The 27,283-nt window shown below is 38.4% G+C and overlaps 3 protein-coding genes across 4 annotated transcripts; 1 reads left to right on the top strand and 2 right to left on the bottom strand.

Moving 5' to 3' along the window:
• Positions 1-133: 133 nt before the first annotated feature.
• On the bottom strand, positions 134-5,068 carry sqor (sulfide quinone oxidoreductase). 2 transcript variants are annotated; one of them, XM_071203388.1, is made up of 11 exons: positions 4,899-5,068; positions 3,888-4,092; positions 3,549-3,719; positions 3,361-3,414; positions 2,974-3,168; positions 2,676-2,885; positions 2,391-2,574; positions 1,382-1,449; positions 1,098-1,276; positions 938-1,007; positions 134-699 (listed from the first exon to the last, which is right to left on the bottom strand). In XM_071203388.1, exons 2-10 carry the CDS (start codon positions 4,083-4,085, stop codon positions 950-952), a joined length of 1,317 nt encoding a protein of 438 aa, XP_071059489.1. In that variant the 5' UTR covers positions 4,086-4,092; positions 4,899-5,068; the 3' UTR covers positions 134-699; positions 938-949. The 2 variants fall into 2 exon arrangements, with proteins under 2 accessions (XP_071059489.1, XP_033941466.1); XM_034085575.2 differs by having other exon boundaries at positions 134-1,007.
• Positions 5,069-7,167: 2,099 nt separating this feature from the next.
• atp8b4 (ATPase phospholipid transporting 8B4) lies at positions 7,168-19,189 on the top strand. Its single transcript, XM_034085807.2, has 28 exons — positions 7,168-7,243; positions 8,089-8,147; positions 10,107-10,165; positions 10,261-10,374; positions 10,478-10,576; positions 10,668-10,729; positions 10,863-10,935; positions 11,099-11,169; positions 11,381-11,460; positions 11,618-11,776; positions 11,859-11,947; positions 12,295-12,491; positions 12,676-12,884; positions 13,282-13,325; positions 13,412-13,577; positions 13,678-13,866; positions 14,113-14,228; positions 14,360-14,524; positions 14,608-14,719; positions 14,810-14,915; positions 15,069-15,210; positions 15,585-15,768; positions 16,215-16,438; positions 16,626-16,709; positions 17,018-17,263; positions 17,342-17,480; positions 17,563-17,693; positions 18,190-19,189. Exons 2-28 carry the CDS (start codon positions 8,117-8,119, stop codon positions 18,475-18,477), a joined length of 3,579 nt encoding a protein of 1,192 aa, XP_033941698.2. The 5' UTR covers positions 7,168-7,243; positions 8,089-8,116; the 3' UTR covers positions 18,478-19,189.
• A 566-nt stretch (positions 19,190-19,755) lies between these two features.
• On the bottom strand, positions 19,756-26,747 carry galk2 (galactokinase 2). The gene is made up of 10 exons (XM_034085875.2): positions 26,490-26,747; positions 26,301-26,389; positions 25,905-26,028; positions 25,722-25,815; positions 25,472-25,618; positions 24,910-25,008; positions 24,573-24,725; positions 23,630-23,840; positions 22,808-23,009; positions 19,756-20,204 (listed from the first exon to the last, which is right to left on the bottom strand). The coding sequence occupies exons 1-10, from the start codon at positions 26,537-26,539 to the stop codon at positions 19,997-19,999; spliced, it is 1,377 nt and encodes a 458-aa protein (XP_033941766.1). The 5' UTR covers positions 26,540-26,747; the 3' UTR covers positions 19,756-19,996.
• Between the last annotated feature and the right edge of the window lie 536 nt (positions 26,748-27,283).

The following is a 27,283-nucleotide window of genomic DNA, read 5'->3' as shown; positions in this document are numbered from 1 at the left end:
AAGTGATAATATTAATCAGGGACTCAAGAATAGTAGACACAACTATCACACTAAAACTACTGTAAATCAAATAAAACATCCAATATTTCATGCACATTATTTGGATGAAAAATAACAAAGACAGCAGGGTAGGAATTTTTCTAACGAAATATTTACGGTTTTATTTTTATTTTTTCTGTTATAGCAATTAAAATGGGTTTATAAGTATACACATTCATTTGAATGATTATAGATGAACAAATCCTAATACAATAATGAAGTTAGCACTGACTGTATAACCACCAACTGGATTACAAGTTATTTAGGCACTCATTTGATAATCATTTACAATATTCTTCTGACATGTGTAAGAAAAGCACTAGTCATTTTCATGGCCATTCCCCAAGAAAAAAAATCTTTCATGTTAGAAGCACAAAAAACGAATACAAATATAGAACCGCACACACTGGCAACAAACCTGAAGACTGTATGAAATGGAAAAATGGCTACACTACAAACACAATAACAGACTTTAACATTTTTTTTCCAGCACACTTTGTTCAACAATCCATGATGTGAGATTTGATTGCTGTCAACACAACAGTCCTTATAACTGGTCAACAATGATTGCCGCTGTAGAGTTGAGTATACCTCCAATATCTTGCCATTGTTGGTTGGATAATTGGGGTTATCAATGCAGCCATCCTTACATTCAATGTGCTGCCAAATGAACCAAAAAAAAACCCAATTAGCAGCTAAAAGCTACATAGATTCAGATACAATTCTTATTACTGGGAGTGACTTGCTGCATGTTCAAAAATATGCAAACATTTATTATGATTAGTCATGAGGTAGAGGCCACCACTGTATTAGCCCGCAAGTGTCCACCCTTTCAGATAATGGAGATAATGTGCTACTTCTTTCCCTAAAAGAAGTGGAAATGTAAGTATCAACTTGCAAATGGATGGTATCATTTCATCCCGAGATGAAGGAGTTTCCTGTATGGTGCTGGTCCACCCCACAGGCCCCTGACATAAGAGAAATAAATACAAATAATAACATTTGGTATGATTCATACTAACAACTATTACAATTTTGTTAATCAACGTTATACATACCGTAGTAGCCCGTGCCAGTAGAGGTGAGGCATCACATCAGCTTTCATGTGGTACATGATTCTGCTCTCTTTGGCTTGGTTCACAGGGAATGTTTCCAGTGGTTGTCCGTTGTAATCAAACTCTGCCAGAATCACTGTGTTGTAGCTTGTGACCAATGGACACGAGGTGTAGCCATCATACTGTAAACAAGGAGACCAATGTTTATGTATTTGCAGATTTTTACAACAGAAGTACTTCAGAGAAGTTAGACCATGTTTCAAAATCAAAAAGAAAGGAGGTTTTACCGTTCTGTCTGGCTTCTCATTTTTCAGTACTCGGCTGATGGTTCTGTTCAAAATAGCAGACTGTGCAGCTGCATATTTGAAAACAAGGGTAAGATTTTATTTGTATGTATTCTCTTATTAGGAATTGAAAAGACTAACAAGTTTTCCAAATTCATCCTACACATACATTCTGTACCATCCATCTATGCATGCTAATAATCCACTTGCATGTGGGGTTAATTATAGTGGCCCCAGAATAAGGACATGGAAACTTAACATCAGCCTGGCATAGCACAAATATCTGGGCCTCCCACATGTTCTCTTTGTTGAGCCTTCATGAAGTGTCAGGTGTGTTCAAAACTTGCCATGTAATTGTGAGTTGCAATGTAAATATCTTATGTGAATTGGACCAGGTAGAATAGCAAGTGATGCACAATTTATGGCGCAATCAGTTGCTGCAATCGTTTCTTTGTGAATTCACCCTGGAATGTAAACATGGTGGGCATGATTAGACTAATTCTTTACTGTAGTCACGTTGAAGTTGTACAGGAAGTGATAAGGAATGTTTTACAACCCCTATGTCATCATCAGTGATCTACAGTTGCCAAGAACTTCCCATCATTTAATCCAGTTACCAGACAGGAACTGGCATAAACACAGACAGTTTCAGCTGGCAAGGATCCGAGGGTTAAACTTTACTATGCATTTGTATCATGTGCAAAACATTTATTTGGAAAATGTAATCGGAAAAGTGAGCTAAAGCACAGAGGTGAACTGATAATGATACAATCCAGCAGATACTGAGAAGTGTCCCTTCACTACAAGCTTTTTAGGGTGTGGTTTATGTTTTTATAGTCGCCAGTAAATACAATGGGCAATTGTGCAATACACTAACGGAAAGTCCCTCTCAAATTACAAAAAACACAAGCAGTTAAAAAGGGATATGACTGCATGAATTGTAAGCCGATATTGAGTGAATTCTAGAGTTGCGTTAATGCAATGTTGAACTAATGACACAATAATCACTCACCGACAGCAGCTCCTGTTTTGGCCGTGGGAAGGTTTGTACAGTCTCCAATCCCAAACACATTTGGATATCTATTATGTTGAAGGTTGTCTTTGCTGATGTCCAACCAGCCAACTTCATCTGCCAGCTGACTGCCTTTAACCACCAGATTGGGTCCCATTGGTGGTGTGACATGAAGCATTTCATACTAATACAGAGAATCAGTTTTAAGGGTTATTCACTGTAGTTTCTTTTCCCACTAAAATGAAGAGGAAGGAAAAGCTTCTGTTGAGGTACAGTGATAGTTACCTGAAACACTTTGGTTTCGCCTGGTTTGTCAAGATTTTCAAACACAGCTTCTTGCTTATCTGCCCTCACTTCGATCAGGTTTTGCCTCATATTAATTTGTAGGTCACGCTGTTTCACAATTTCCCACAATGAGTCAGCATATTTCTTGATCCCAAAGAGCACAGGGAGCGATGTGTTGTATATGATGTTGGCCTTTGCTCTTTTACCCGTCTTGGAAAGAAACAAAAACATTTCTTCATTTAATTTGGAGAACCAAACATGATAGTTTCAAAATGTACAACATTACATTCTGAAATACCTTTCTGAGATAGGCATCTGTTAGATACATTATCTTCTGTGGGGCTCCTGCACATTTCACAGGAGTGTTTGGGAAAGTGAACACAGCGTTTCCCTCTTTGAAGTCCTGCAGAGCTTTCCAAGTTTTCCCCACAGTTTCGACTGAGTAGTTTGATCCAATCTTTGGGTGATCAAATCCTTCTGGCAGTCCTTTGATCTAAATATAAGAAGAGAATGCTGAAATTGTTTTTTTAGATGAAAAAAAAATACCTCAATGATTAATACATTATCAAAAAACTGGCTGAGATTTTTCTGTCAGTCAACAAATCAATTAGGCGACTAATTAATGTTAATCTAATTTATATAAAAGGGCATACATTTACTATAAATGAACAAAGGGATACTTCACCTTCTCAAAATGGAGTTGTAAGCCAAGCGCCACAATCAAATACTCATAAGAGATCTGAAATGGGAAATAAAGTCTATGTAAGGTTAGATGCACATCAATAATCTTTATTTTGCACAGTATTAAGCAATTATATTTTTATATTACACTATTTTATTATATATAAATAAAAGTTTCCTAAGTAAACATACTTCAGTCCCATCGTCTGTGAGGACGGTATTTTTGTCTGGGTTTATTTCCTGAACTTTAGATTTCACCCACTTCACACCAGACGGCATAACACTCGCAGTGGACCGACCTGATGAGGTCAACGTTTTTGCACCAGCACCAACCAGGGTCCATATAGGCTGATAGTAGTGCATCTGGAAAAAGAGAAAGGTTCTTAGACAACCAGCTTTAAAAGTCAATAAAATAGTGATATCATGAGTTTACACCTGAATTAATGAAATTAATGATCTGTAGAATTGTCTTTTAGTGATACACAAAGAGAGGTGAGGCTAATACAAATCCTATTACTACAGGATCCTTGCCTCACTGGGCTCCACAACAGCCACATTTCCAGCTCCAAACATCCTCTTCATTCGTGCACTCATTGAAATGCCTCCACTTCCTCCTCCGAGCACAAGCATTTTGTAATGCTGTTTAGCAGAAGCATGGCTGCTCGTGTGAAATTGGGAGAGAGGAATGCCTGTGGGGTGGCACTGCCTCAGACCACGCAGTGCAGCCATTCTGTCTCTGAAAGAACAACAAGTCATTTTAGTTGGTAACAATTCAGTTATGCTATCTGTAACTCAAACAAACCGTCTCTTTTCACAACCTGCACTTCACAGTTGGGTGGTTCATGTTTACATGTTGACAAATAGAAGGGTAGAAATCAATAATAATAACTTGAATTTATATAGCGCCTTTCATAACCTCAAGGTCGCTTTATAAAGAAACATACAAGGACAAGACATACAAACATAAACATAAACGATACTTGTTATAAGAGTAATTAGAAGTACTGTTAATAATCCAATTGAGGTTGGTTGGGGAGCACATTTTACATATCTTTAATATTGAATGTTCTGAGTCTTACATACCTACAGTAATGACAAAAATGTGATTAGATAAGACTGGAACTGAACCACTCATAGACATACTGTAGCTAATCTTAAAAGGGACCATCCCATCCATTAGCATAGCTGGACAAAACACACAAAGACACACAACAGAAAATCAGCAGCAGCAAACTACGCAGCACATCTTTAAGATGATTCGACACATTTTAGTGTAAAAGTTATACAGCATAAATTGAACACCTGGTTTCATTAGATATTCTGACTTTGGCATAATACGTACTTTCCAGTCTATGCCTTGGTTTACCAGAAGGCAGAATCCCTTATAAAAGTAGAAAAAGTAACTGGTATTGGTTGCATTAATTTGGGGTGTTGACATCCTCTTTAGTGAAGCCTAACCTGAGTTTAAGCGTTGCTGCATGCTGCGTAATCATTGGGTCAGTACTGTAACGTCGAAAAATACAACTCTTTCAAGAGACTTGCCTTTAACAGCACCACTGTTCACCGACCGTTTAGTCCTCTGTCTGACTGTCAATTCTGGACAAAATCCGGGAGAATTAAATCCTTAGACCTTTCTCAGCTCTGCAAATAAGGCAGGATTTACTCAACCTGTATGAAGCAAGCCAGAAGCAAGCTACCCGACGTGAACTCTTCTTCTTCTTCTTTAGTGTTTATTGGCGGTTGGCAAACCAACTTTTAGGTGCATTACCGCCACCAACTGGACTGGAGTGTGGACAAGAGACTATGCAGAAAACAATAAACAAAAGAAACAAAACAAAGAACCAAAACTCTAGATTATTTTAAATGTATCAATTTCTCTTAGAAACGTAATAATCTCACAATATATATTGCCTGATGTCATGGAATTTTGCTTTCTTGAGTGTCTGGAAAAGCACATTTCTCTGAGTACTATATTTCCTGCAAAGCAGTAAAACATGCTCAACAGTTGCTGGCTGGCTACAGTGTATACACTTTCCGGTTGGATGCTTTCCTATTATACTTAATGTATGATTGAGACCTGTATGACCTATTCTCATCCGAGAAATGACATTTTCCTCCCTTCTTTTAAACCCTACCTTCCTTCCATCCCCCACATACCTTTGAATTTTATAAAGATGTCTTCCTGTATCACTAAGATCCCAATGTTCTTGCCATGTTGTTTGTGCATATTTCTGTATGAATGTTTTAACCTCCGCTTTGCTGAGTGGAACTTCTGTGTCTATGTTCATAATTCTGAGTGTTTGTTTGGCCAGAATATCCACCTGTTCATTACCCTCCACATCAACATGAGCAGGAACCCAGATGAAACGAGTTGCTATGCCTTTGTTTTGCATTTTATATAAAATTAGAAATATTTCATTTATTATGTCCATTCTAAATGAAGATCTGCCTGATTGTATACTTGATAATGCTGAAAAGTTGTCAGATGCAATTACACTATTATGTATTTCTTTCTCCTCTATCCATTTCAATGACAACACCAATGCCAACAACTCTGTGGTGTATACTGACACATGGTCTGTTACCCTTTTCTTTATATGTGTATTACTCACTGGGATATAAACTGCTGCCCCTGCACGCCCTGTCTCTGGATCTTTGGAACCATCTGTAAATATGATTGTTGAGTCTGAGTGATATCTTGCAAAAATAATTCTGGACTATGAGCCATACTGGTAGTTCTTTCTTTTCCTTTAACTCCTCTCGTATATTGAGGTCTACACTTGACATTGGGAACAACCAGGGTGGAATGGACGAGATTGGAACTGTGGGGCAATACTGTATTTATTTGTGATATGTATGTGATTATTATTTCACAATTTTGCTGTAATTTACAAGCAATTATCACATATAATACCAGGACATTGAGAGAGTGAATTTCAACATTTATATGAACTTACATTTGAAATATGTCATTCTGTAATAATGAGTAGTACTCTTTGCACTTCAAGTATATTTGATCCTATTACTTTAAATAAACATTTTGAAAGCAGAGGATATTGAAAAACAAAATATTTGGTACAAGGTCTGAGTACTTCTCCACCTCTGAGCTTTACTGAAGAGTCGCTTAATCATACTAAAGGTATTACATAGAGGTTAGATGTATGTGTACATACTTTCTAATTACTACAAAGGCTTTTATACTTTAATGATGTATGTATTATTGTTATGGGACTGAACATGGAGCATAAGGGCACATAGACACAAACACATAGGTCACCTGTTAATTATATTAAGTTACACAGCAGCACAACCTACCTCATCCAAAACGATTACTAAGGTTAATAAACATGTATTAGGCAACAATGGTTTTGGACCTAAAATAAACTAGATTGAGAAGTTTTCAAACAAAACAATAACTTATCATCAATAATCAAATGAAAAATATACTAATGCATTAACATGTAGGCTACTTTAATGAGTCTTGTCGTTATTATGAGCTACAGTACAACATCAGAAAGAGTAAGGAGTGGCAACCCCCCTCCCCCCTGAAGCAGAGACTCCAGTCTCAGCTTCATCTCATCTCTCTCGGGTTGTGATCATCAGTTGGGTGATGTTCCTCTTTGTCCACATTTCTCTCTGAATATTGTGACTGCTTGTTGCTTGCCTGCAGCCATTTTCCCATCAATACACCTTCAGCTGTTTTTTTCTTCTTCGCAGATGAACAGGCTTTGTTTGGTATTTACACGACTGCATCCATGTCTGGTGATGGTTTATTCAGGAGGAGGATACAAAGTGTTTACTGCGGATACATCTGCTAAATGTGGAGCTTGAAATAAACGGATACATGGAGACACAACAAGAATGCGCCTGTGACAAACTTGTGCGAGGTAAGAAACCATGTTTTATTTCACACACTAACACATTATTTTGAAAAACAAGTAACTGTACACCTTGTTGCTTTGTGTTTCCTCACCTGGGAGCTTTGCTAAGGCAACAGAGTTCACTGGGGAGTCACCTGCTGCTGCCCACACTGATAGTTTAATTAAAGTGGCTTATCTGAACAGAAAAGAGACAAGGCTGCAGTCTGCTTTGTGTGTTGCCTTAGATCTTATACCAATGTACAATAAAAAAATCCATAACAAATTAGACATGCCAATTAAGTGAATGAATGCATTATCTACAAAACCACAACATAAAAAAAGAATTTTGAGTATTATAGGATACTATTATGTTGGATTATTGGATTATCATTTCTGATGCATTCAGGTGTAAGTAGTATCAGTTTTATAGGCAGTTATATTAGTGACTAGTAACTAAAGCTGTCAAAAAAAATGTAGTGAAGTTAGAAGCTTAAAGGTTAAAATAGGTTTAGTTTAAAGAATCAAAAGTACTCAATACGTAGAATGAATATGCCGTTGGATAATAACCTATGCGAAAATGTAATTATCGCTTTATATTGCATCTGGGAAAGGTTTTAATTAAATGTTTCCTCAATAATGTCTTAGCTAACATATGATAATACAGTTACTTGATTAGATCTTGTATTTAACAATCTAAATACACATTTACTAGTGACTAAAGCAGTCAAATGAATATAGTGGCCAAAACAACATCTGCCTGTAAAGTGTAGCGGAGTAAAAGTATACAGAAAATGAAAATACTCAGGTGAAGTACTTGAGTAAATGTATTTATTAGTTACATCCCATTTCTGATTTCTTCACATGTCTTGTAGGGAAACCCCTAGAAGGGCCCCGGAGAAAATGGCCTTTTGGAGGAGAAAAACTCACATAGGTAACTATTTTACAATTTAATTATTTGTTTTTGTGTAAAGTGTGGTTGTGGTAAAGAATTATGGTATTTGTGATATATTTCAAAAGCTACAGTCATATGTCTCCTCTGTCTTCTCTCAGGTGGGTTTACAGTCTCTCTACATCCTGTCCTGGTGTAGTACACTGGTTTAGGAAAAAGTTAACATGAGCTAGTCTCTCTCTCTGAGCATTGTTGCTTTCTGTGTGCAGGTATTTGTTATTTGAAGCATGCTGTTATCAGTATCTGCATCAGACACAGATTGAGGTGGCCTGTTATGACATGCAGAGACAGGCTCCGAAATGTCCATTTTTGAATAGAATTCAAGCTAATTTAAATATATATTTTCCATTTCTTTACAATCAATAAAAGGGATCATAAAGAATGGTTATTTTGTTGTCATCTTCTGGAAAAAAAACCATAATTTTCCCACAGTGATTTATCATCTAAAAGTGTTATGTATGGATGTTACAAGACTCAGAGGAAAAGGGTATGGCATTATAAATGGCTTTCATCATTCATTTAATTGTTAACTTCTACACTTCAATTCTTGCAGACAGATGTAAAAAGCTCCCTCAGAAATCAATTCTTTTTACAAAAATGCTTTATAAGAAAAAAAATATATAGCATTTACATTTTTATTTTTAAGCAGACCAAAGCTTTTCTTACTCAATAATTGTCTTTGTAACTGATAGCAAGACGAGGCCAGCCTGTTGTGTGAGAAGGTGTTTCCTGTTGCAGGTCTGTGCACGGGCATTATGCATAATTCAATTCTCAGACATGTCTCTGTGTTCAAAGTTTAAGGTACTGTGAAAAATGTTTTTGTCATGTTGAAGATTATTTACTGTTTTGTTTCTCAGTGAATATATTTTCAGTTTAGACGTTAAAAAGCATGACTAAGAATGATAATGTGCCTTGTTACATTACCTTGACGTGTGAGCCATGAGATGAATGTCAGAGCGTGTAATTACAGATAACATCTTGAATTCATGTAGAAAAAGGCTCAGACAGAGTCCACATGTGACAGACACTCCTAGTTGTATTATCGAATCCTTGAATCGGACTCACACAAAAAGGGGCTCAAGTTTCATAATCACATTCAGGTCTAATGTTGGATTCATGGGCATAAAAAAGGCAAACCCATCATAATAATTCTATAAGATAGCGTATGGCGTATGATACTGTAAAAATAAAAGGTTATGGCCAGAAGGATTTGTGAGTCTTAGTGACAGACAAATAAACTAGGAATAGCTTTATGTATCCATAGTGAAGCTGGACCAAACTCTGAGACAATTGCCATTAAAAGTTATGGGTAATTATGTCATGTTAACAACTGCCAATAAATTGTATCAAATATGTTTTAAATTGATTGGTAATGTCTAAAACATACTTATGCATTTAAACAAAGTTAAAGCAATTATCTTTTGTAAGGAACCTATCTGATATCTTGCATAGAATAAACTGAAATCATTGACGCCAGTATTATGTCTGTCCGGTAAATGTTGGAAAACAGCCAGGAGACGTAAACATAAAGACTGGAAATGGAGGGGGAACAGCTAGCCTAGTTCTGTCCAACAAAACAAGTGTAATTTAAGATTCATCACTAACAGTCAAAAAGTCCTCAAAGGCAATACAATAGGTAATAACAAGGCAGATGGCATGAACAATCGAAAAAATCAAAGGCCTACTGAAAAGGAAATTGGAAATGTGTTTGCAGCATAGACTGTAGGCCGATGTACAGTTGGTGGGTGTGGAGGTCAGGTGATACATAGGAATACATTGAGCACTCACAAAGGACAGAAAAGGCATGGCAGGAGCTGAAATGACAAGATGCCGTTTACAAGGACAACCTTAAAACTGATTGTATTGATGAATTCAAAATGTCTCTGCCACTTTTACAGTATGTAGATGTATTTGTACTGACCATGCGTTCTCTCTATGTAGAGGAGGAACGCCACGTGAAAGCCAACGCGCGGGACTACAATGAAAACTTCTCTTATGCTGTAAGTAGACCTTAACACTACATCAGGTTTGCTTTATTCACAAGTGTAGGATGCAGTTATTTAACACTGTTGTTTCTGAATATTTGGTTGTTCAGGACAATCACATAAAAACCTCAAAGTACAACGTGCTCACCTTCCTGCCCATCAACCTGTTCGAGCAGTTTCAGAGAGTGGCGAACGCTTACTTCCTTCTGCTGCTGATACTGCAGGTAGGAGAAACGGTGCTTGTGGGCATATAGTCACTTATTTAAATGTAGTTTTTGGAGTGGAGATCACAAGAAAATTAGTTAGCTAACGTGCTTTTCTTCTCAGTTAATTCCAGGGATTTCCTCTTTGTCGTGGTTCACAACCATCGTGCCTTTGGTGTTGGTGCTGGTGATCACGGCTGTGAAGGACGCCACTGATGACTTCGTTAGTGTAACTATTTAGCCTTTACAGTTCTTCTTAATTCTCTTCTTTATCACAATATGGTAAAATGATTCCCCCTTTTTCAAAATGTCAGTTCAGATATAAAAGCGACCAGCAAGTCAACAACCGCCAGTCTCAGGTGCTCATCAGTGGAAGGTACTTTATCCTCCTTTCTCTTTTAGATGCTTTGTGTAACTGCTGAAAAGCCAAATCTCATGCACAACTTATGATATAGTGTTTGTTTAAGCACAAGTATGTTTTTTCATTATGTTGTCTTTTTTTATACAAGTTTACAGAATGAGAAATGGATGAAAATTCGAGTGGGGGATATCATCAAACTAGAGAATAATCAGTTTGTTGCTGTAAGTACAATTATCGTGTAAATTGGGGGACTTTGTGCCACTGATTTAAATTGTTGCAGATGTTCAAAATTCAAAGAAGCGGCTGACTTCTCTGACAGATTCAGTGCTGCAGAGATTGATTTATTGTCTTTTCTCACTTTTATATTTTTGGTTTGACACCCAGGCAGACATCCTCCTCCTCAGCAGTAGTGAGCCATATGGACTGTGTTATATTGAGACTGCAGAGCTAGATGGGTAAGTGCTGCATCTGTTATGTATAGTAAAACTGAAGAAACCTAAACTGCATTTGAATTCTATGTGCGACAATGATTATGATTTTTGATGGTTGATTGTTTTTGCAGATTCTTGAGTGTACGTGACTTTTCTTAACATTAAAGGGGTTTACTGAAACCTTTCTACGTCACCGCACAACACACATTTTCTTTTTTCGTTTTTCACCAAACAGAGAGACCAATCTGAAAGTTCGCCAGGCTTTGACCAAAACCTCAGACTTCGGAGATATTTCAAAACTGATGGACTTTGATGGTGAGATCCCGCTTAACACATGAGTTTATTTTTTATATTTGCGTAAATAAAACAATTGTAGAAAATGCAGGCTTTCTGTATGTGGCCATGTTGACTTTGATGTGTGAATAAATGTCTATGAAATCTTTCCTGCATTAAAGACTGGTTTGTTCATCAGGAGAAGTCATCTGCGAGCCACCAAACAACAAGCTGGATAAATTCACAGGAACGTTACACTTGAGAGACAGTAAACACCCTCTGGACAATGAGAACCTGCTGCTGCGAGGCTGTGTACTCAGAAACACTGAGTGGTGCTTTGGGATGGTTATCTTTGCTGGTATGAATGATCTTTTTTATTGATTTGATGCTTTTAATCCTATGTTCTTTCAACACTGATATTTGTTGTATCCCTCCAACAGGTTTGCAAACCAAACTCATGCAGAATTGCGGAAGGACTACATTTAAAAGGACAAGTATTGATAAGCTGATGAACACTTTGGTTTTGTGGGTAAGTTGTTGCTTTAAAACACAAGCTTTAGGGTTAAGGTTAGTTCATAGCCCATTTCAGACACAAAGGCAATTCAGATGCCTTTACATAAGGATTAACACAAGTATCATTAATAAATAACAAAATCGACATTGTGAATACAAAAGATTCTGCAAAAAGTGCAGACAAATAATAATACAATATAGTTAAATGACCTCTGGAAAAGCAGCAGTAAAAATAAAGGTTTTAGCCGAATTAAAGGAACCAAGCATTGGAGCAGACCTCAGATGTTCAGGCAGTTTATTCCAGATCTGCGGGCATAAAAGCTTAAAGCATTAAAGAACATCAATTGATTATCTATATTTCAGATCTTTGCTTTCCTCATCTGTATGGGAGTTGTGTTGGCCATTGGAAACACTCTCTGGGAGAGCTGGACAGGCAGAAACTTTCAGGTGTTTTTGCCGTGGGATGACTTTCAGAGCAGTGCTGTTTTCTCTGGCTTCCTCACCTTCTGGTCCTACATCATCATCCTCAACACTGTCATGCCCATCTCACTGTATGTCAGGTAAGGGTAACCAACGCTTTTCCAAAATGCTATGCCATAAACCTTTCTTAGAAACATATTGTTGCTTTGAGGAGATGCATAACAATGATCTTTTCCCTCTTTTTTTCAAACTTTCACTCTGAATTCAATCTTTCAGTTTAGAGCAAAATATTACAATACAATGTTTGTTTGCACCTTCCTTCAGTGTGGAGGTACTGCGACTTGGTCATAGTTACTTTATCAACTGGGACCAGAGGATGTACCACAGTCAGACGAACACCGCGGCAGAAGCTCGCACCACCACCCTGAACGAGGAGCTCGGCCAGGTGGAGTACGTCTTCTCCGACAAGACGGGCACCCTCACCCAGAACATCATGGTGTTCAAAAAGTGCTCCATAAATGGACAGACATACGGTATTGAACACACAAATATGAGAAAACTAACATCTGCATCATGCCACTGGCAGACCAGAACAGACTGGTTGATATCCAGTTAAATGTTTTTACTATGTCCTACAAAAAAGTAATAAATGACTTTACCTTGCGCCATATAACCAAAAAACATTTAAATGTGTTTTATCAACTTTGGTTCACTGGTTTATTATTACTCTGAAATACCATTGAATTGTATAATTATTCCAGTAGGATATGGAAATCTGGTCAAATGTATTCTATTAAATATCAGAATATTTCATAATCAGCTTTTTCACTCTAAAGTAAAAGGTGTCAGTTTGGACTTTAAAACATCTCATTTATGTCAATGGCAAACTTGTTATATTTAATTTTAATATACCTTTTTTGTTTTTCTTAGGTGATGTATATGATGAATTTAAGCAGAAGGGGGAAATTACAGAAGTAAGTGAGGCTAAACAAGCACACATTATTAACTCTGTACCAACTCTTGTATTGTTTTTACGATGTGGCGCTCCCTGTGCCCTCAGAAAACAGACTGTGTGGACTTTTCCTTCAACCCTCTCCATGACAGAGGGTTTAAGTTTTATGATGGCCGGCTGGTTGAAGCCATTAAGCTGGAGGATCCGGCAGAGCAGGATTTCTTCAGACTGCTGGCTTTGTGCCACACTGTCATGCCAGAGGAGAAGAATGAAGGTGAACTGGGCACACAATCCAGAAGTGAAGCATCAACAATTATAACATAAAAAACTCAAAATGTGTAATTGGTTCTGGTTTGTTTTCTGTAAACATGAAGGACATTTGGTGTACCAGGCCCAGTCCCCTGATGAAGGAGCCCTGGTCACTGCGGCGCGAAACTTTGGGTTTGTCTTCCGGACCCGGACCCCCGAGACCATCACACTGTGTGAGCTGGGAAGAGCTGTCACCTACCAGCTGCTGGCCATACTGGACTTCAACAACGTGCGCAAGAGAATGAGTGTCATTGGTTAGGTCTACTCTCTTTAGCCGACAAGTAGTCATCATGACAGTATGTGCACACAAAATCATTTAGAAAACAAGTGTACTGACTCATTTTTTAACATTTTTCAATATACCTGAAATAATTAGTCATAACTCTTCTTAAATAGCATAAAGTTATAGGCTCTATGTGTTTGCATTATGTTCAATGTATTTGAATGCAAATAGGATTTGCTCAGAAAAGTCATGCTGTCTTCTTTTTCTCGTATTACAGTGAGAAACCCACAGGGCCAGATTACACTCTACTCCAAAGGAGCTGACACTATCATCTTTGATCTTCTGGATCCCTCAAATGAAGATCTCATGTACACCACCTCAGAACATCTCAATGTAAGGGTTTCACAATTGGAACAAATGAATGACTTAATTTAAGAAATTGTGCACTTAAGTTCATCTGTAATTAAAGTACTGAAATCATCTGTGCGCTTTACAACTGTGTTTCTTTTTCGATCATGTTCAAGGGATTTGCTGGAGAAGGACTTCGCACACTGGCTCTGGCTTACAAAGATCTTGATGAAGATTATTTTGAAATCTGGATGAAGAAGTTCATTTCCGCCAGCACTGTGATTGAGAACCGCGAAGATCAGCTGGCTGTTCTCTACGAGGAAATTGAGCAGGGCTTGAAGGTACAATTGTTCTCCTTTTGTTAAACCCTTAAAATGATCACACTCATTAAGCCTCTGCTCCTCTGCCTCTGGCATGGCTGAAGCTTCTAGGAGCCACAGCTATCGAGGACAAACTTCAGGACGGAGTCCCAGAAACCATCGCCTCTCTAGCTCTGGCTGACATCAAGATCTGGGTCCTCACAGGAGATAAACTAGGTAGCATAATTCAACTGAAGTACCTTTTTGGACAAAAAAGCTGATACGGTAAATATTTAAAGAGATGTATATTGTATAAAAACATTTCAGAGACGGCGATGAACATCGGCTACTCCTGCCACATGCTGCGAGACGACATGAATGAGGTGTTTGTCATCTCAGGCCACACACTGCTGGAGGTGCAGCAGCAACTCAGGTGAGTTATGTGTGGGAAATATTGTTAATGTAGTACCTAAAAGTAATATTTTATCCAATGGACTATGATAATGCTGTTATTCAGTAGAGCCTTCATAAAGCTTTATTTAAACATTCTGTAAATGTTTGTTAACTTGCTTTCCTCTCTCCTCAGGAGTGCCAAAGAGCAGATTCTTGGCCTGAGTCGAGTTAGCAGTGCAGGAGATGTTGAGAAGGCAGACATGTTTGCAGATGGCTCTGTGTATGAAGATACCATCATTGCAGAGTACGCCTTAGTCATCAATGGACACAGTTTGGTAATATACCAACATTTCTTTAAATATATGGTATTTTCCTTTGTTCTAATGATAACCTCGGCTTGATTTTATTCTGGGGCCGACGCCTGCACGTTTGTTAAATGATTGTTGTGTTGCTGAGTTTGTCTTTGCTGATGCTGCTGCTGACGGAGCTGAGTCTGTAATGATCTACTGCGCTCCTGAGGGCCCTCGGCTCTATTCAAGGTTTTCATTAACATCCATTTCCTCAGAGGAGCTGCTCCCTCGCTGCGCCCAGAGCACGGTGCAACAACAGCTTGATGGAAATGTTTCATTGAGCTGTTTCTTCCTCTGCAGGGGTCACGCTAGCCTGGTAATGATAGCTCTAATAGGTGTGATGTATGTTCTCTCTGCAGGCTCACGCCATGGAGCCACAGCTGGAGCATGTCTTGCTGGACTTGGCCTGTTTGTGTAAAACTGTCATCTGCTGCCGGGTCACTCCCATGCAGAAAGCCCAGGTGGTGGAGCTGGTGAAGAGGCACAAGAGGGCCGTCACCCTGGCTATTGGAGATGGAGCCAACGATGTCAGCATGATCAAGAGTGAATCTCACTCAGGGACCCAAAGCTAAATATAGGAACATTTTTTACCGCATCATAACATTCAAGTAGCTAGATTTCGCTTTTTTCATGTCAGTCGTGTATCTGTCTACTAATTGTAACATGACATTTTGGGCACTGATAACGATGTCATAGTATCGTGGGAAGAAGCTTTATGTTTGATTCGTTAAAGAAACAGTTTGTGCCTCTGTTATATTTCAAAGCTAACATTTCCAAGGATGGATTAAACTCATATTAGCATTGACATTATGTAACTTTAACAAGGTGTATATGTGTTTGTACACTCTCAACATGTTATTGCTCCTGTTTTTAATGTTTATAGTATCTAGGAAGCCCTGGCCAGTCTTTTGGTGTATGACAATTGAACAAATAAATAGCTTGCCTTTAGTTTCAAAGGTCAGCGATACATTCTGCTGTTTCTTCCTCAGCTGCTCACATTGGTGTTGGCATCAGCGGTCAGGAGGGAATGCAGGCGGTTCTGGCTTCAGATTACTCCTTCGCTCAGTTTCGGTACCTGCGGTGCCTCCTGCTGGTTCACGGGCGCTGGTCCTACTTCCGCATGTGTAATTTCCTGTGGTACTTCTTCTACAAGAACTTTGCCTTCACACTGGTACACTTCTGGTACGGCTTCTTCTGTGGTTTCTCAGCTCAGGTAAGAATACTGACACTGATGAGCTAATTGTGGACATCATCATTTTTTTGTTACTCTGAAATGGGACTATTGATTTTGGCCACACACACCTGACCTGATCTTTCAAAGGGGCTTTGATTTAAAGGCACAAACCTTTCCACATTTGTTTTTAAATAATGTATAGTATATTGCTATCCTCTTTCCACAGACTGTGTATGACCAGTGGTTCATTACCCTCTTCAATATAGTCTACACATCTTTACCAGTCCTGGCGATGGGACTTTTTGATCAGGTAATAATTATATTGGCAATATTAAATTGCCTTATTATTTTTAAAATAAGCTAAACAAGTCAAAATATTATTACTTCAACCTCTTTTAATGTGTATTGATTGGTATCCAAATATCTAACACCACATGAAGTACTAAACTTAATATAACTTTGGCTAGAACCCCTAACTTGATAACAAATGTACATTTATGCCACTGGACTTAAAATCTACCAAAGAAAACTAGCATTGAGCCATCAATACTAACTGTATACCATATCCCTACCATTCTCTATTATAATACCACATAACTCTGGTGATATTTCCTACAGGATGTCAGTGACCAGAACAGCCTTCACTACCCGAGCCTCTACAAACCAGGCCAGCAAAACCTCTTCTTCAACAAACGCCAGTTCTTCCTGTGCACGCTGCAGGGGGTTAGCACATCATCCCTGCTCTTCTTCATTCCCTACGCTGCCTTCTCTGTCATGGTGAAAGAGGACGGCTCCTACATTTCTGACCAACATGTGTTTGCTGTTACCATAGCAACATCCTTGGTCATTGTCGTGACTGTTCAGGTAAGAGCATAAACAGACAAAATCAGTGTTGATGAGATAATTAAACGCCCTGTTTATGGTGCATGTATCTGTTCCTAGATTGGACTCGACACACACTACTGGACAGTCGTCAATCACTTCTTTGTATGGGGGAGCCTGATAGTCTACTTTTCCATATTGTTTGCCATGCAAAGTGATGGCATGTTTGGCATCTTTACAAGTAGTTTCCCATTCGTAGGTAAGTTTGGCTCATTTGGATAAATGTGAAGAATGAATACTGATGCACTGAAATTCACTTTAAGATAAATGTGTGTCCTCAGGCACAGCTCGAAACTGTCTATCAGAGAAGAGTGTGTGGTTGGTCATTCTGCTCACCTCTGTGGTGTGTGTGGTGCCCGGCATGGCAGTCAGCTTCCTGAGAGTAGAGCTCTTCCCAACTCTAACAGATAAGGTACAGTAACTTTGATGTTAACAACGTTTTTTTAAACTTCACAACATTTCATGTTGAATATATTTAGTACTCCTATACTTTGACAGCTTAAGTTACTAGTTGCAGATAAAGAGTTTACAAGAAGAAATTATCTGCTAAGATAGTACAATTTATAAAAAATTGAACCAGATGTTCCCAGCCTTTTTAACTCTAATTGAGTTGGGGATCCTTGTCTAATTAAGATATCTGTGAATTGTTAGCTACTTAAACATTGATATATCAGTATACACAGTCGACAAATGTCATATATCTGCCAGTCACATTGAACACTTTATGCAGAACTATACTTTTACTTTGAATACTTGTGCAATTTGCTATTAATACTTTTAAATAGAAAATATTATACATTTAAATATCTAAATATATACTATATAGATATTGCATATTTTCATTGTGGTATTACTACTTTTATTTAAGTAAAGGATCAAAGTACCTCCTCCACCTTGTATTTGGACAGGTTCGTCATGTCCAACAGTTCAGAAGGAGGCAGGGCCCTCAGGAGCAGAGCCTGAGGAGAGTTCGCAGGACGAGCTCCCACCGCTCTGCGTATGCCTTCTCCCACCAGCAGGGCTACGGAGAGCTCATTACCTCAGGAAAAAACATGAAGATGAGCACAGCGTCTTCTACTGGCTCGCCTGGAAGGACACCACAAAGCTCCACCTGGATAGAAAACATGTTGAAGAGAAAGAACGCAGTCTCGTGCGTTTCTGACGAAAGCACAGGAGCACCAGCAAAAACAGACTGAAAACTGAACATTAGCTCTGACCTACAGATACTGGTTACACTTCAGGTCACCAAATGCATGGTTCACACAGACTAAGCACAACGTATGAGTGTCCTTCATTTGGGTGAATCTATGCTCAAATCTTCACATGCCTACCTCATTTTTTTTTACTTTAGTGTGAATGTGGATTATATTAAATATTAAAGGCCAGTCAAATAAGATTATCTAGGGGAACAATTTTGCCCCCCAAAAAACCATCTGATTAAAAACTGATAATGGACAACTTTAAAACCTTTATTATGCAAGGAATTTGGTTAATGGGCAAACTCAGATGATATATTTTAAGACATTATGTATGAGTTGCCAAAAAGAAGGACATCCTTGTTCTGCCTTAACTGAGTGGTTGGTGGATTTATTCAATTTTATTTGAATGATTTAATTTTCTGATTGTCACAAACAGAATACATGGAACACGAGTTAAGAAATCCAAAATCACGAGTACTAAAAGTGTAGAAGACTCTTATGTAAGTCAATGCACTGAAAAACTCCCCTCAAACAGACTCCATCATGCTAAAATGTGTTTCTTAAATACTGACATAAAACTGCTGAAGGTGATGATATGAAATTATTTATTGATTTTAATGCATTTTACTGACTACGCATCTTCCAATATATGTGTGCGTTCTCCCCATGCCTCGCCTTGAATCCTTCCTATTAAAGATAATCAATCTTTTTTATTTGATATTCAACAATTATTTGGCCTGCTTTCGTTCCAACAAATGTGTTAAAAACTCATATTTTGTCTTAAAACATTTATCCTTCACTTTGAACATTGTTCAGTTGCTGCACAACATTTAAATGATCAAACTCCAAACTTTTTCAATTTGGTTCTCAACATAAGATGAGATGAATACAGTGGAGATTAGCTTGAAAAACTATTTTATCTATAAAAAATGTTTAGTGGACATATATGACCAGAAAGTAAAAGAGGAATCGGCCTGGACGCGGTACAATGTGATAAAATCATAGACAGATGTTAATGCAGATGCTGCAGTTACAGTCAGTGCAGTACAGTGCGCCTACCTGACCACTGAGCCTCTAACATCACTGCTACAATTAAGTGATATTGATATGTGATCAAATCAGAACTCTTCTACCCTTATTATTTTCCAGTGGCTCTCACACCTTTAACAAAATACAATCTGAGAGTTAGTAGTTACTTATTGTATTGTGTTGTTATATATAAAATGTAAACAGAAAATTGAAATTATGAATGGATTTCATACAGCAGCACAAATGTAACTTCATTATTATTTTATTTGTCATCTCTTCTTCTCTAAGCTGAACAATGATACATTACATTGTAAAAAATCAATTACAAAAATCTGATTCCCTTTGAAACAAATTATTCACCATTGTTGTCACTTTAAACAAGAGTAAAGTTTACATATTGGATTATTTCATTAAAGTTAAGAGCGATCTGAATAAGGTAAACAAAAGATGTGATTGAAGGATTGCTGTAAATACTGGAGGATGTATTTTACTCCTCAATGAAAATGGCAGCCCCCCCGCCCGGCTTTGACACAAACAAACTCTGTTTTTCCATCCCTGCCCTGCGTGGATAGGGGTGGTAGTAAGCCTCGCTCACTGCTTTTAAGAAAGACTCCACCTTCTCATCGGGAACCATTGAGACAGCACAGCCGCCCCAACCTGCTCCTGTCAGCCGGGAGCCCACTGACCCCGACTTCCTGCGAAGGGAAACAAGAAGAAGCTTTTTAGTCAGTTTATCAATAAAGACAATATTTCTGAACCCACTGCCTACAGTACACAGGGCTACATTTACAGCTGACCAACCAGCACGAAATATACAAACAAAGAGAAGAAGTCCGTTTACGTTGCTTTGAGCTAAATGCTAACACCAACATGTTCAGATGCTATTGTAGGCAGGTATTATATTGACCATGGTCACCAATTTACCATGATTTATGTATGTTTGATGAACATACTTCATCATGTTCTGTTACTATATAATGGTTTAGTATTTTGTTGATTTGGTGCATCAAAACAGTAAAAGTTAAGTTGGTATGAAAAGTATTGAAGTGGAAGCAAACCTGCAGAACACCAGGGGCCTATACTACGAACCTGGTTCAACCTAACCTGGATATGTTTGAGTTAGCCGGTTGGCTTAATCCAAAACACACGCGCTCTCGCTAAACTGTACTACGACGCTGGTTATCAAGTGGATCGCTCAAGCCAGCCGTGTCCTATCTAGTTAGGTGCGCGTTCACATGAAAGGGGTGGTATCTGGAGAATTCGACCAATCACAAACATGGAGAAGCGCACTGACAGCGCAGCGTCATACTTCCTGAATGAAAAGTGAACTTTAATACTAGTCAAAAATGAAGAACTTAAACTTTAAACATCCATGACTTAAACACTTTATCCAGGATAAAAGCCACATAGCTGCACCTGCAAGGTGAATACAGCTGGCAAAAGAAAAAGTGTTTGAATGCGTACATTAACAGGTTTATGATATCACTGCCCCGTCTAAAACACGATCTGACTTCAATTACATTTGTCTCGAGTGTTTCGTCAACTTATGTGTTGCTTAAAATAATACTTCTGCATACAGTATGTGACACTGTGAGTGTTGCACGGCCAGATACGGCTAAGCTGACTCAGATAAGGAGAGATATGATACATTATGAAGTGATATGCCGCGGACTGTACTTAATGTACTCTGATCCGGTTACTTATGTTGTGGCCGATATTTAAGTAAGCTTTCTTAACGCTAATGTTATACTAGTCAGATTGCTCTGAAGATGGGAGGTGATATTCTATTAATGTTCACGTTCACACAGTCGGTGATTTTTGCCGGCCGTCTTTCCTGCGACGGCAGCTTTTCTGTATTTCCTTTCTCCTGTAATTTGACTTGATCGCTTTAAACTCCGCACACTGAGCTCTGATTGGTCAGCAGGCAGTGCTTTCACTGAGTTGAGCTCTTAGCCTGCAACCTAACCTGGGGCCTATACTACGAAGCTGGTTCAACCTAACCTGGATATGTTTGAGTTAGCCGGTTGGCTTAATCCAAAACACACGCGCTCTCGCTAAACTGTACTACAACGCTGGTTATCAAGTGGATCGCTCAAGCCAGCCGTGTCCTATCTAGTTAGGTGCGCGTTCACATGAAAGAGGTGGTATTTGGAGCATTCGACCAATCACAAACATGGAGAAGCGTACTGACAGCGCAGCGTCATACTTCCTGAATGAAAAGTGAACTTTAATACTAGTCAAAAATGAAGAAGTTAAACTTTAAACATCCATGACTTAAACACTTTATCCAGGATAAAAGCCACAGAGCTGCACCTGCAAGGTGAATACAGCTGGAAAAAGAAAAAGTGTTTGAATGCGTACATGAACAGGTTTATGATATCACTGCCCCGTCTAAAACACAATCTGACTTCAATTACATTTGTCTCGAGTGTTTCGTCAACTTATGTGTTGCTTAAAATAATACTTCTGCATACAGTATGTGACACAGTGAGTGTTGCATGGCCAGATACGGCTCAGCTGACTCAGATAAGGAGATATATGATACATTATGAAGTGATATGCCGCGGACTGTACTTAATGTACTCTGATCCGGTTACTTATGTTGTGGCCGATATTTAAGTAAGCTTTCTTAACGCTAATGTTATACTAGTCAGATTGCTCTGAAGATGGAGGTGATATTCTATTCATGTTCACGTTCACACAGTCGGTGATTTTTGCCGGCCGTCTTTCCTGCGACGGCAGTTTTTCTGTATTTCCTTTCTCCTGTAATATGACTTGATCGCTTTAAACTCCGCACACTGAGCTCTGATTGGTCAGCAGGCGGTGCTTTCACTGAGTTGAGCTCTTAGCCTGCAACCTAACCTGGTCCCGACCAGGTTAGCTGCTTAGCATATATTACCATGGAGATCTAGCTTGCTAAAAAGAGAACCAGCTTCGGATGACCGGAAAGCCGGAGTTTTCCCTGAATTTAGCCGGCTAAGCGAAAATCCTGCTTCGCAGTATACCCCCCTGGTCCCGACCAGGTTAGCTGCTTAGCATATATTACCATGGAGATCTAGCCTGCTAAAAAGAGAACCAGCTTCGGATGACCGGAAAGCCGGAGTTTTCCCTGAATTTAGCCGGCTAAGCGAAAATCCTGCTTCGCAGTATACCCCCCTGGACCCTGACACTGAAACAGCTAAAAATGAAAATTCAGCCACACAACTTGTCAAATCCCTAAAACTGCAATGGTCAATATTTAATTTGATCCCATACTATCTGTCCTGAGAGTTAGTCTGTATTAGTAGGCTGTACTCACAGACAGATGCCCACCAGTTGATCCAGTTCAGGGCAACTGCACTCATACAGGTCTCTGCAGCTCGCATGGCTCTGGTTCATCAGATCTCCCAGTCGCTGGACGGATTCAGCAGGTTCAGAGTCACACACACTCTTAAACTGCAGCACGCGCGCAGCTTCACCGTACACATGCCGGGCTCGCTGGTGCAGCTTGAAGTGTGTCTCTGAGAGAGAGGAGAAAAGGTTGTCAGGTCATTCATCTGGTTGGTGTTATTGGAGTTTCTGAACACAAGCTTTAATATCAGTAAAATGTAATGATGCTTTTAGAGTAATTTGTTTGTCTTTTGAGGATATTTAGGCACAAGAATGTTAATAACTTAATAGAATAAAACCTCAGAATTGGTGGCTACTTATCAGCAGATAGTTGAAAATGAGTGTGAATTAATCGTATGTACCGTGACACATGGATATAGTACCGTGACGGTCTCATACCGTTACACCCCTACTTGAAAATAACTTTAATTCTAGATGCCATTTAGTGTTACATCACAAAACTGTATTAATATTTTAAATCGTTATATCCTAGATCAACGTTAAAATTATTATTGCTACAAATACAAAAACATTTGAATAATTGAAAATGTAACCAGAACCTAAACCGCTTTTTAACATTTCCGTCTAGTAGTCCGAAAAAACGATGTCTTTAGATTACAAAAGTCCCTATTTCACCAGCATTTGATGAATATTAAGCAAGATCACCTTTTAATTAGTAAGTCATTATCTAACCTGTCAATCCACTCATTAAACTACAAACATGACTCATATATGTGTTTGTGTTTCTCACCCTGCTGAGTGTTGGCGCTCAGCAGCTCTGTGGAGAACTGCTTGTGGGTGATGCCCAGCGCCTTGCAGATCTCCTCACGGCTGTACGGCTCAGGATGCAGCGCCTCGTCCACCAGAGCCAGCATCTCCTGCAGGGAGGCCTTCAGCTCCGTCTGAACCTGCACCAGCTTCAGCATCCTGCCCGAGTCCAGACCTCGAGCCTGGGCCAGCATCTGAGTTCACAGATCACACACCACACACAGAAAGACATTAAAATGTGGAACTTTTTACCCGTCTCTCCACTTGAAATTGATAATCACACACATTTGCTACAGAATTGAATTAATAAGAATTGTTAGGAAACAACAAACTCTCTCACAGTTATCGTATTGAAAATATGATTAAATGTTTTCAGGCAAGTGTGACACAACACAGATGCAGGTTATTTACTTAATTAAAATCAACTGCTTCAACAAAGGGGGCATAATGAAAACAAGTCTATCAGAAAATGTGATTTTCATTCATGCCAGATGATGCTAAAGTTAAAAGGATCATCCATCTCCTAATATTTCTGTGTTCTTATGGTTGCTTTGAATTGAGATTTGCACTAAACCTTATTGCTTAAAAAAGAAACCCCATTTGGAGATATTGCATCACGTTTATGGACGAAATATTTATGTTGACAGGTTTCTTTATAAACATTAAATCAATCAATATTTGTTTTCTTTAAAGTTCAGATTCACCATGCAGCATTGTCCAATCACATTGCTGGTTCTAAACCTGTTTAAAGACTCTTATCATAGGATGTATATTCACAATAAAGTATAAAGAAAGGTACAAGCAAATTGTGATTTAACAGCAAGCACGTCTAAAGACAGAGGCATGGTCATAAACTTGATTTCTATAAAAATCACCCTTTGCCCATGAAGGATCAGGTTGAGAACCACTGGACAGCATCACTGTACCTTCGTGGCGATTCGACACTCCACCACTCGAATGTTGAAGTGAGCAGAAGCAGCTTTGTTCATCTCCACGCAGCAGTTAGAGATCACAAATACGGCTCCATCTGGGAGCTTTACGTCCGTGGCTCGCAGAGGCTGAAACTCTATCAGCTTGGCCTGACAAAGATTTAAAACATTTTTTGTAACAAACCATAATTCATGTCACTACTTATAAAGGACAATAAAACAGACATTTATTCTTGCATTTTTCAATTAACTTCTATTATTGTATTAAAAGTTTTGATAAAGAAATTATCCTGATAATTTTTTTCCCAAATGTACTGAAAGTAAAGCGACGTACAGTTCCTCTCTCTGCCAGGAATGAGATGGACTGGTCCATGCCGCCTCCCTCTGTGCCAATGTAGCGTTCACTTTTGGCACATATCTCAGCCAGTGCCACCTGGAAATAAAAAATGATATGAATAAAACTTTTGAAATTGACAATATACCCTCTCATATTGACTAAGGGCATTAAAGACAAGCACATAATAGGTTTATTTTGAAGTTAGGAATGACAATTCCTTGTTTCATAAAATCTTGTAGTGGTCATTGACTCAGACCTGAATTTCAATAGCCACATTTTGACCATTACAGATATACAGTATGAGTATGACATATTAAAATATTCTTACACTGCACTGTAAGTTTTATTCTTGCTTCTTATAAATGTCTTGTTTTTGTATTACTTGAATGTCTTTTTGTGGTGTGTTTCTTTGGTACTTTGTCTCAATGCTTTTGTTGTTCAATTGCTTTCTAGTTTTTAACCGCCCCTTTGTTGAAATGTGCTATAAATAAACTAAAAATGAACATACAGTATATATATAGCTCTTTGAATTTAAATGTTTTTTTCCCCATGCATTTACCTTGGAGAGGGACTTTTGATTTGCCTCCATTGTTACGAGCCCAGCACAACAAACTAAGGCACTGGAACTGGAGAGGCCGGAGCTCGGAGGAATAGTTCCTTCTACGACACACGACATCCCCGCTAAATTAGCAATCCCAAAATTCTCCTGTAAAAAACCAAACAGGTAGATTAATTCCATTAATTTGTGGAAAGCAACACTTTACCACAGTATACTTAATTTTCCTGGATGAGGAATAATTGTATTTTACCTTTATACCTTTTACTCCACAGAGAAAGTAGTAATACCACTTTGGATTATCTCTGTCAATGGCAATGTCCTCTGAACACGACAGAGTGAAATCCCTGCAAGCAGATGATGGATGCTGTAAAGGTATTATAAACTCCTTAACTTCACAGGCTCAGTCAATGTAAATGTGAATGATCAAGCTTACGTGTACAGAGGATTTGCGTTGGCCAGTGTGATTTTCCCTGAGTTGTTTAAAGAGACAGCCGCGAGAATACTGGGTTCAATGGCCATGGGAAGAACAGAATAGCCACAGTAATCAATATGCTCTCCTGTGAAATATGAGATATATGAACAAAGATAGTGTCATTAGCAGAAGCTATTCATGTAGTAATTCATACAAACATTTTAACACTGCATCTTAGTCAATTGTAAACATTGTTTTAGGAAAAAATAGTTTATTTTCATTTTGTGTAATTAACTTACTTAACTGGCAAAAACAGCAACATGAGATAAGTGTGACTGTCTTAAAAGGGACAGTTCTTACCTATAAGGCACACCTACAGTATAGTCAACTAAAGCATACTTTATACAATAACATTACCTATTAGATTGACCCTTCCAGGAGCACATGCATAGAAAAGAGGAGGTTCTCCATACTTTGTCTCAAAAGTATTCTTCAAGTTTTGCAGCCTGTGTAAAGAAATACACATAAAGAAATGAAGAGTAGTATCACATGTGTTATCTGAATCCCCTGTCTTACTGAAAATTAGCACATCTTTCTGTTACTTACCTTTCATTGGCAGCAATCACTGTCTTTAACTTCGGTGGGTCTGCAGCCATTTCTAACTTCTTTTTAAAATAACTATGAACGTACCTCTTGTAGTCAGACAGGATCTGTTTGCAGAGCCTGCCGCGATCAGCTGACTGTCACAAGAGGATCCCGGATGTCGAAACTGAACTGCAGTCAGTTCTTAAAATTGAGTTCAGCTCAGTTAATAGAAGGCAAGTTCCTGTTTGTAACAGAGGAGCTGATCGAGAAGCAGTTTATGCTGCAGCTGCAAAAACACGGAAGTGTCGGGAGGAGAGGAGACGTTTTTTTTTTAAAATCTTTATTTAAAAACATTGAAATTTACAAACATTCAGACATGTACTCAACATAATTAATTCATTTTAATACATGGAAGTGATAATGGTGATTACGAATATATAATACATCTACAGTAAATAAACTTGCACCGTCCTTATAGGTTGGCAAAAAAAAACACAAAATAATTTCAATAACTCACTGTTTTACAAAAAGATGGGAATACAATGTTAAAAAAAACGATATTGTTTCCATGAAAAGAGTTCTATACAACAGCACATCCTTTCACTTAGAAGAAAACCAAAGCAATATATCTTTGATTAACATTATGGATTATGTGCATTGTAATTCTAAATGTAGAATGTAATCATAGATCCCATTTTCAGCGTTATTATCATTCACATAGTAACAGCTGTTATACAATATATTTAATATGAGTTTCCAGCTTTGTTATTAAGGATCAAGGTGACTACACTTCCCATAAGCCTAGACGCGCTGTT

This window comes from Pseudochaenichthys georgianus, chromosome 6 (genome assembly GCF_902827115.2).
Source record: "Pseudochaenichthys georgianus chromosome 6, fPseGeo1.2, whole genome shotgun sequence".
NCBI classification, from domain to species: domain Eukaryota; kingdom Metazoa; phylum Chordata; class Actinopteri; order Perciformes; family Channichthyidae; genus Pseudochaenichthys; species Pseudochaenichthys georgianus.
The sequence above is the reverse complement of the archived record's forward strand: the minus strand, read 5'-3'. Positions and strand labels throughout refer to the sequence as shown.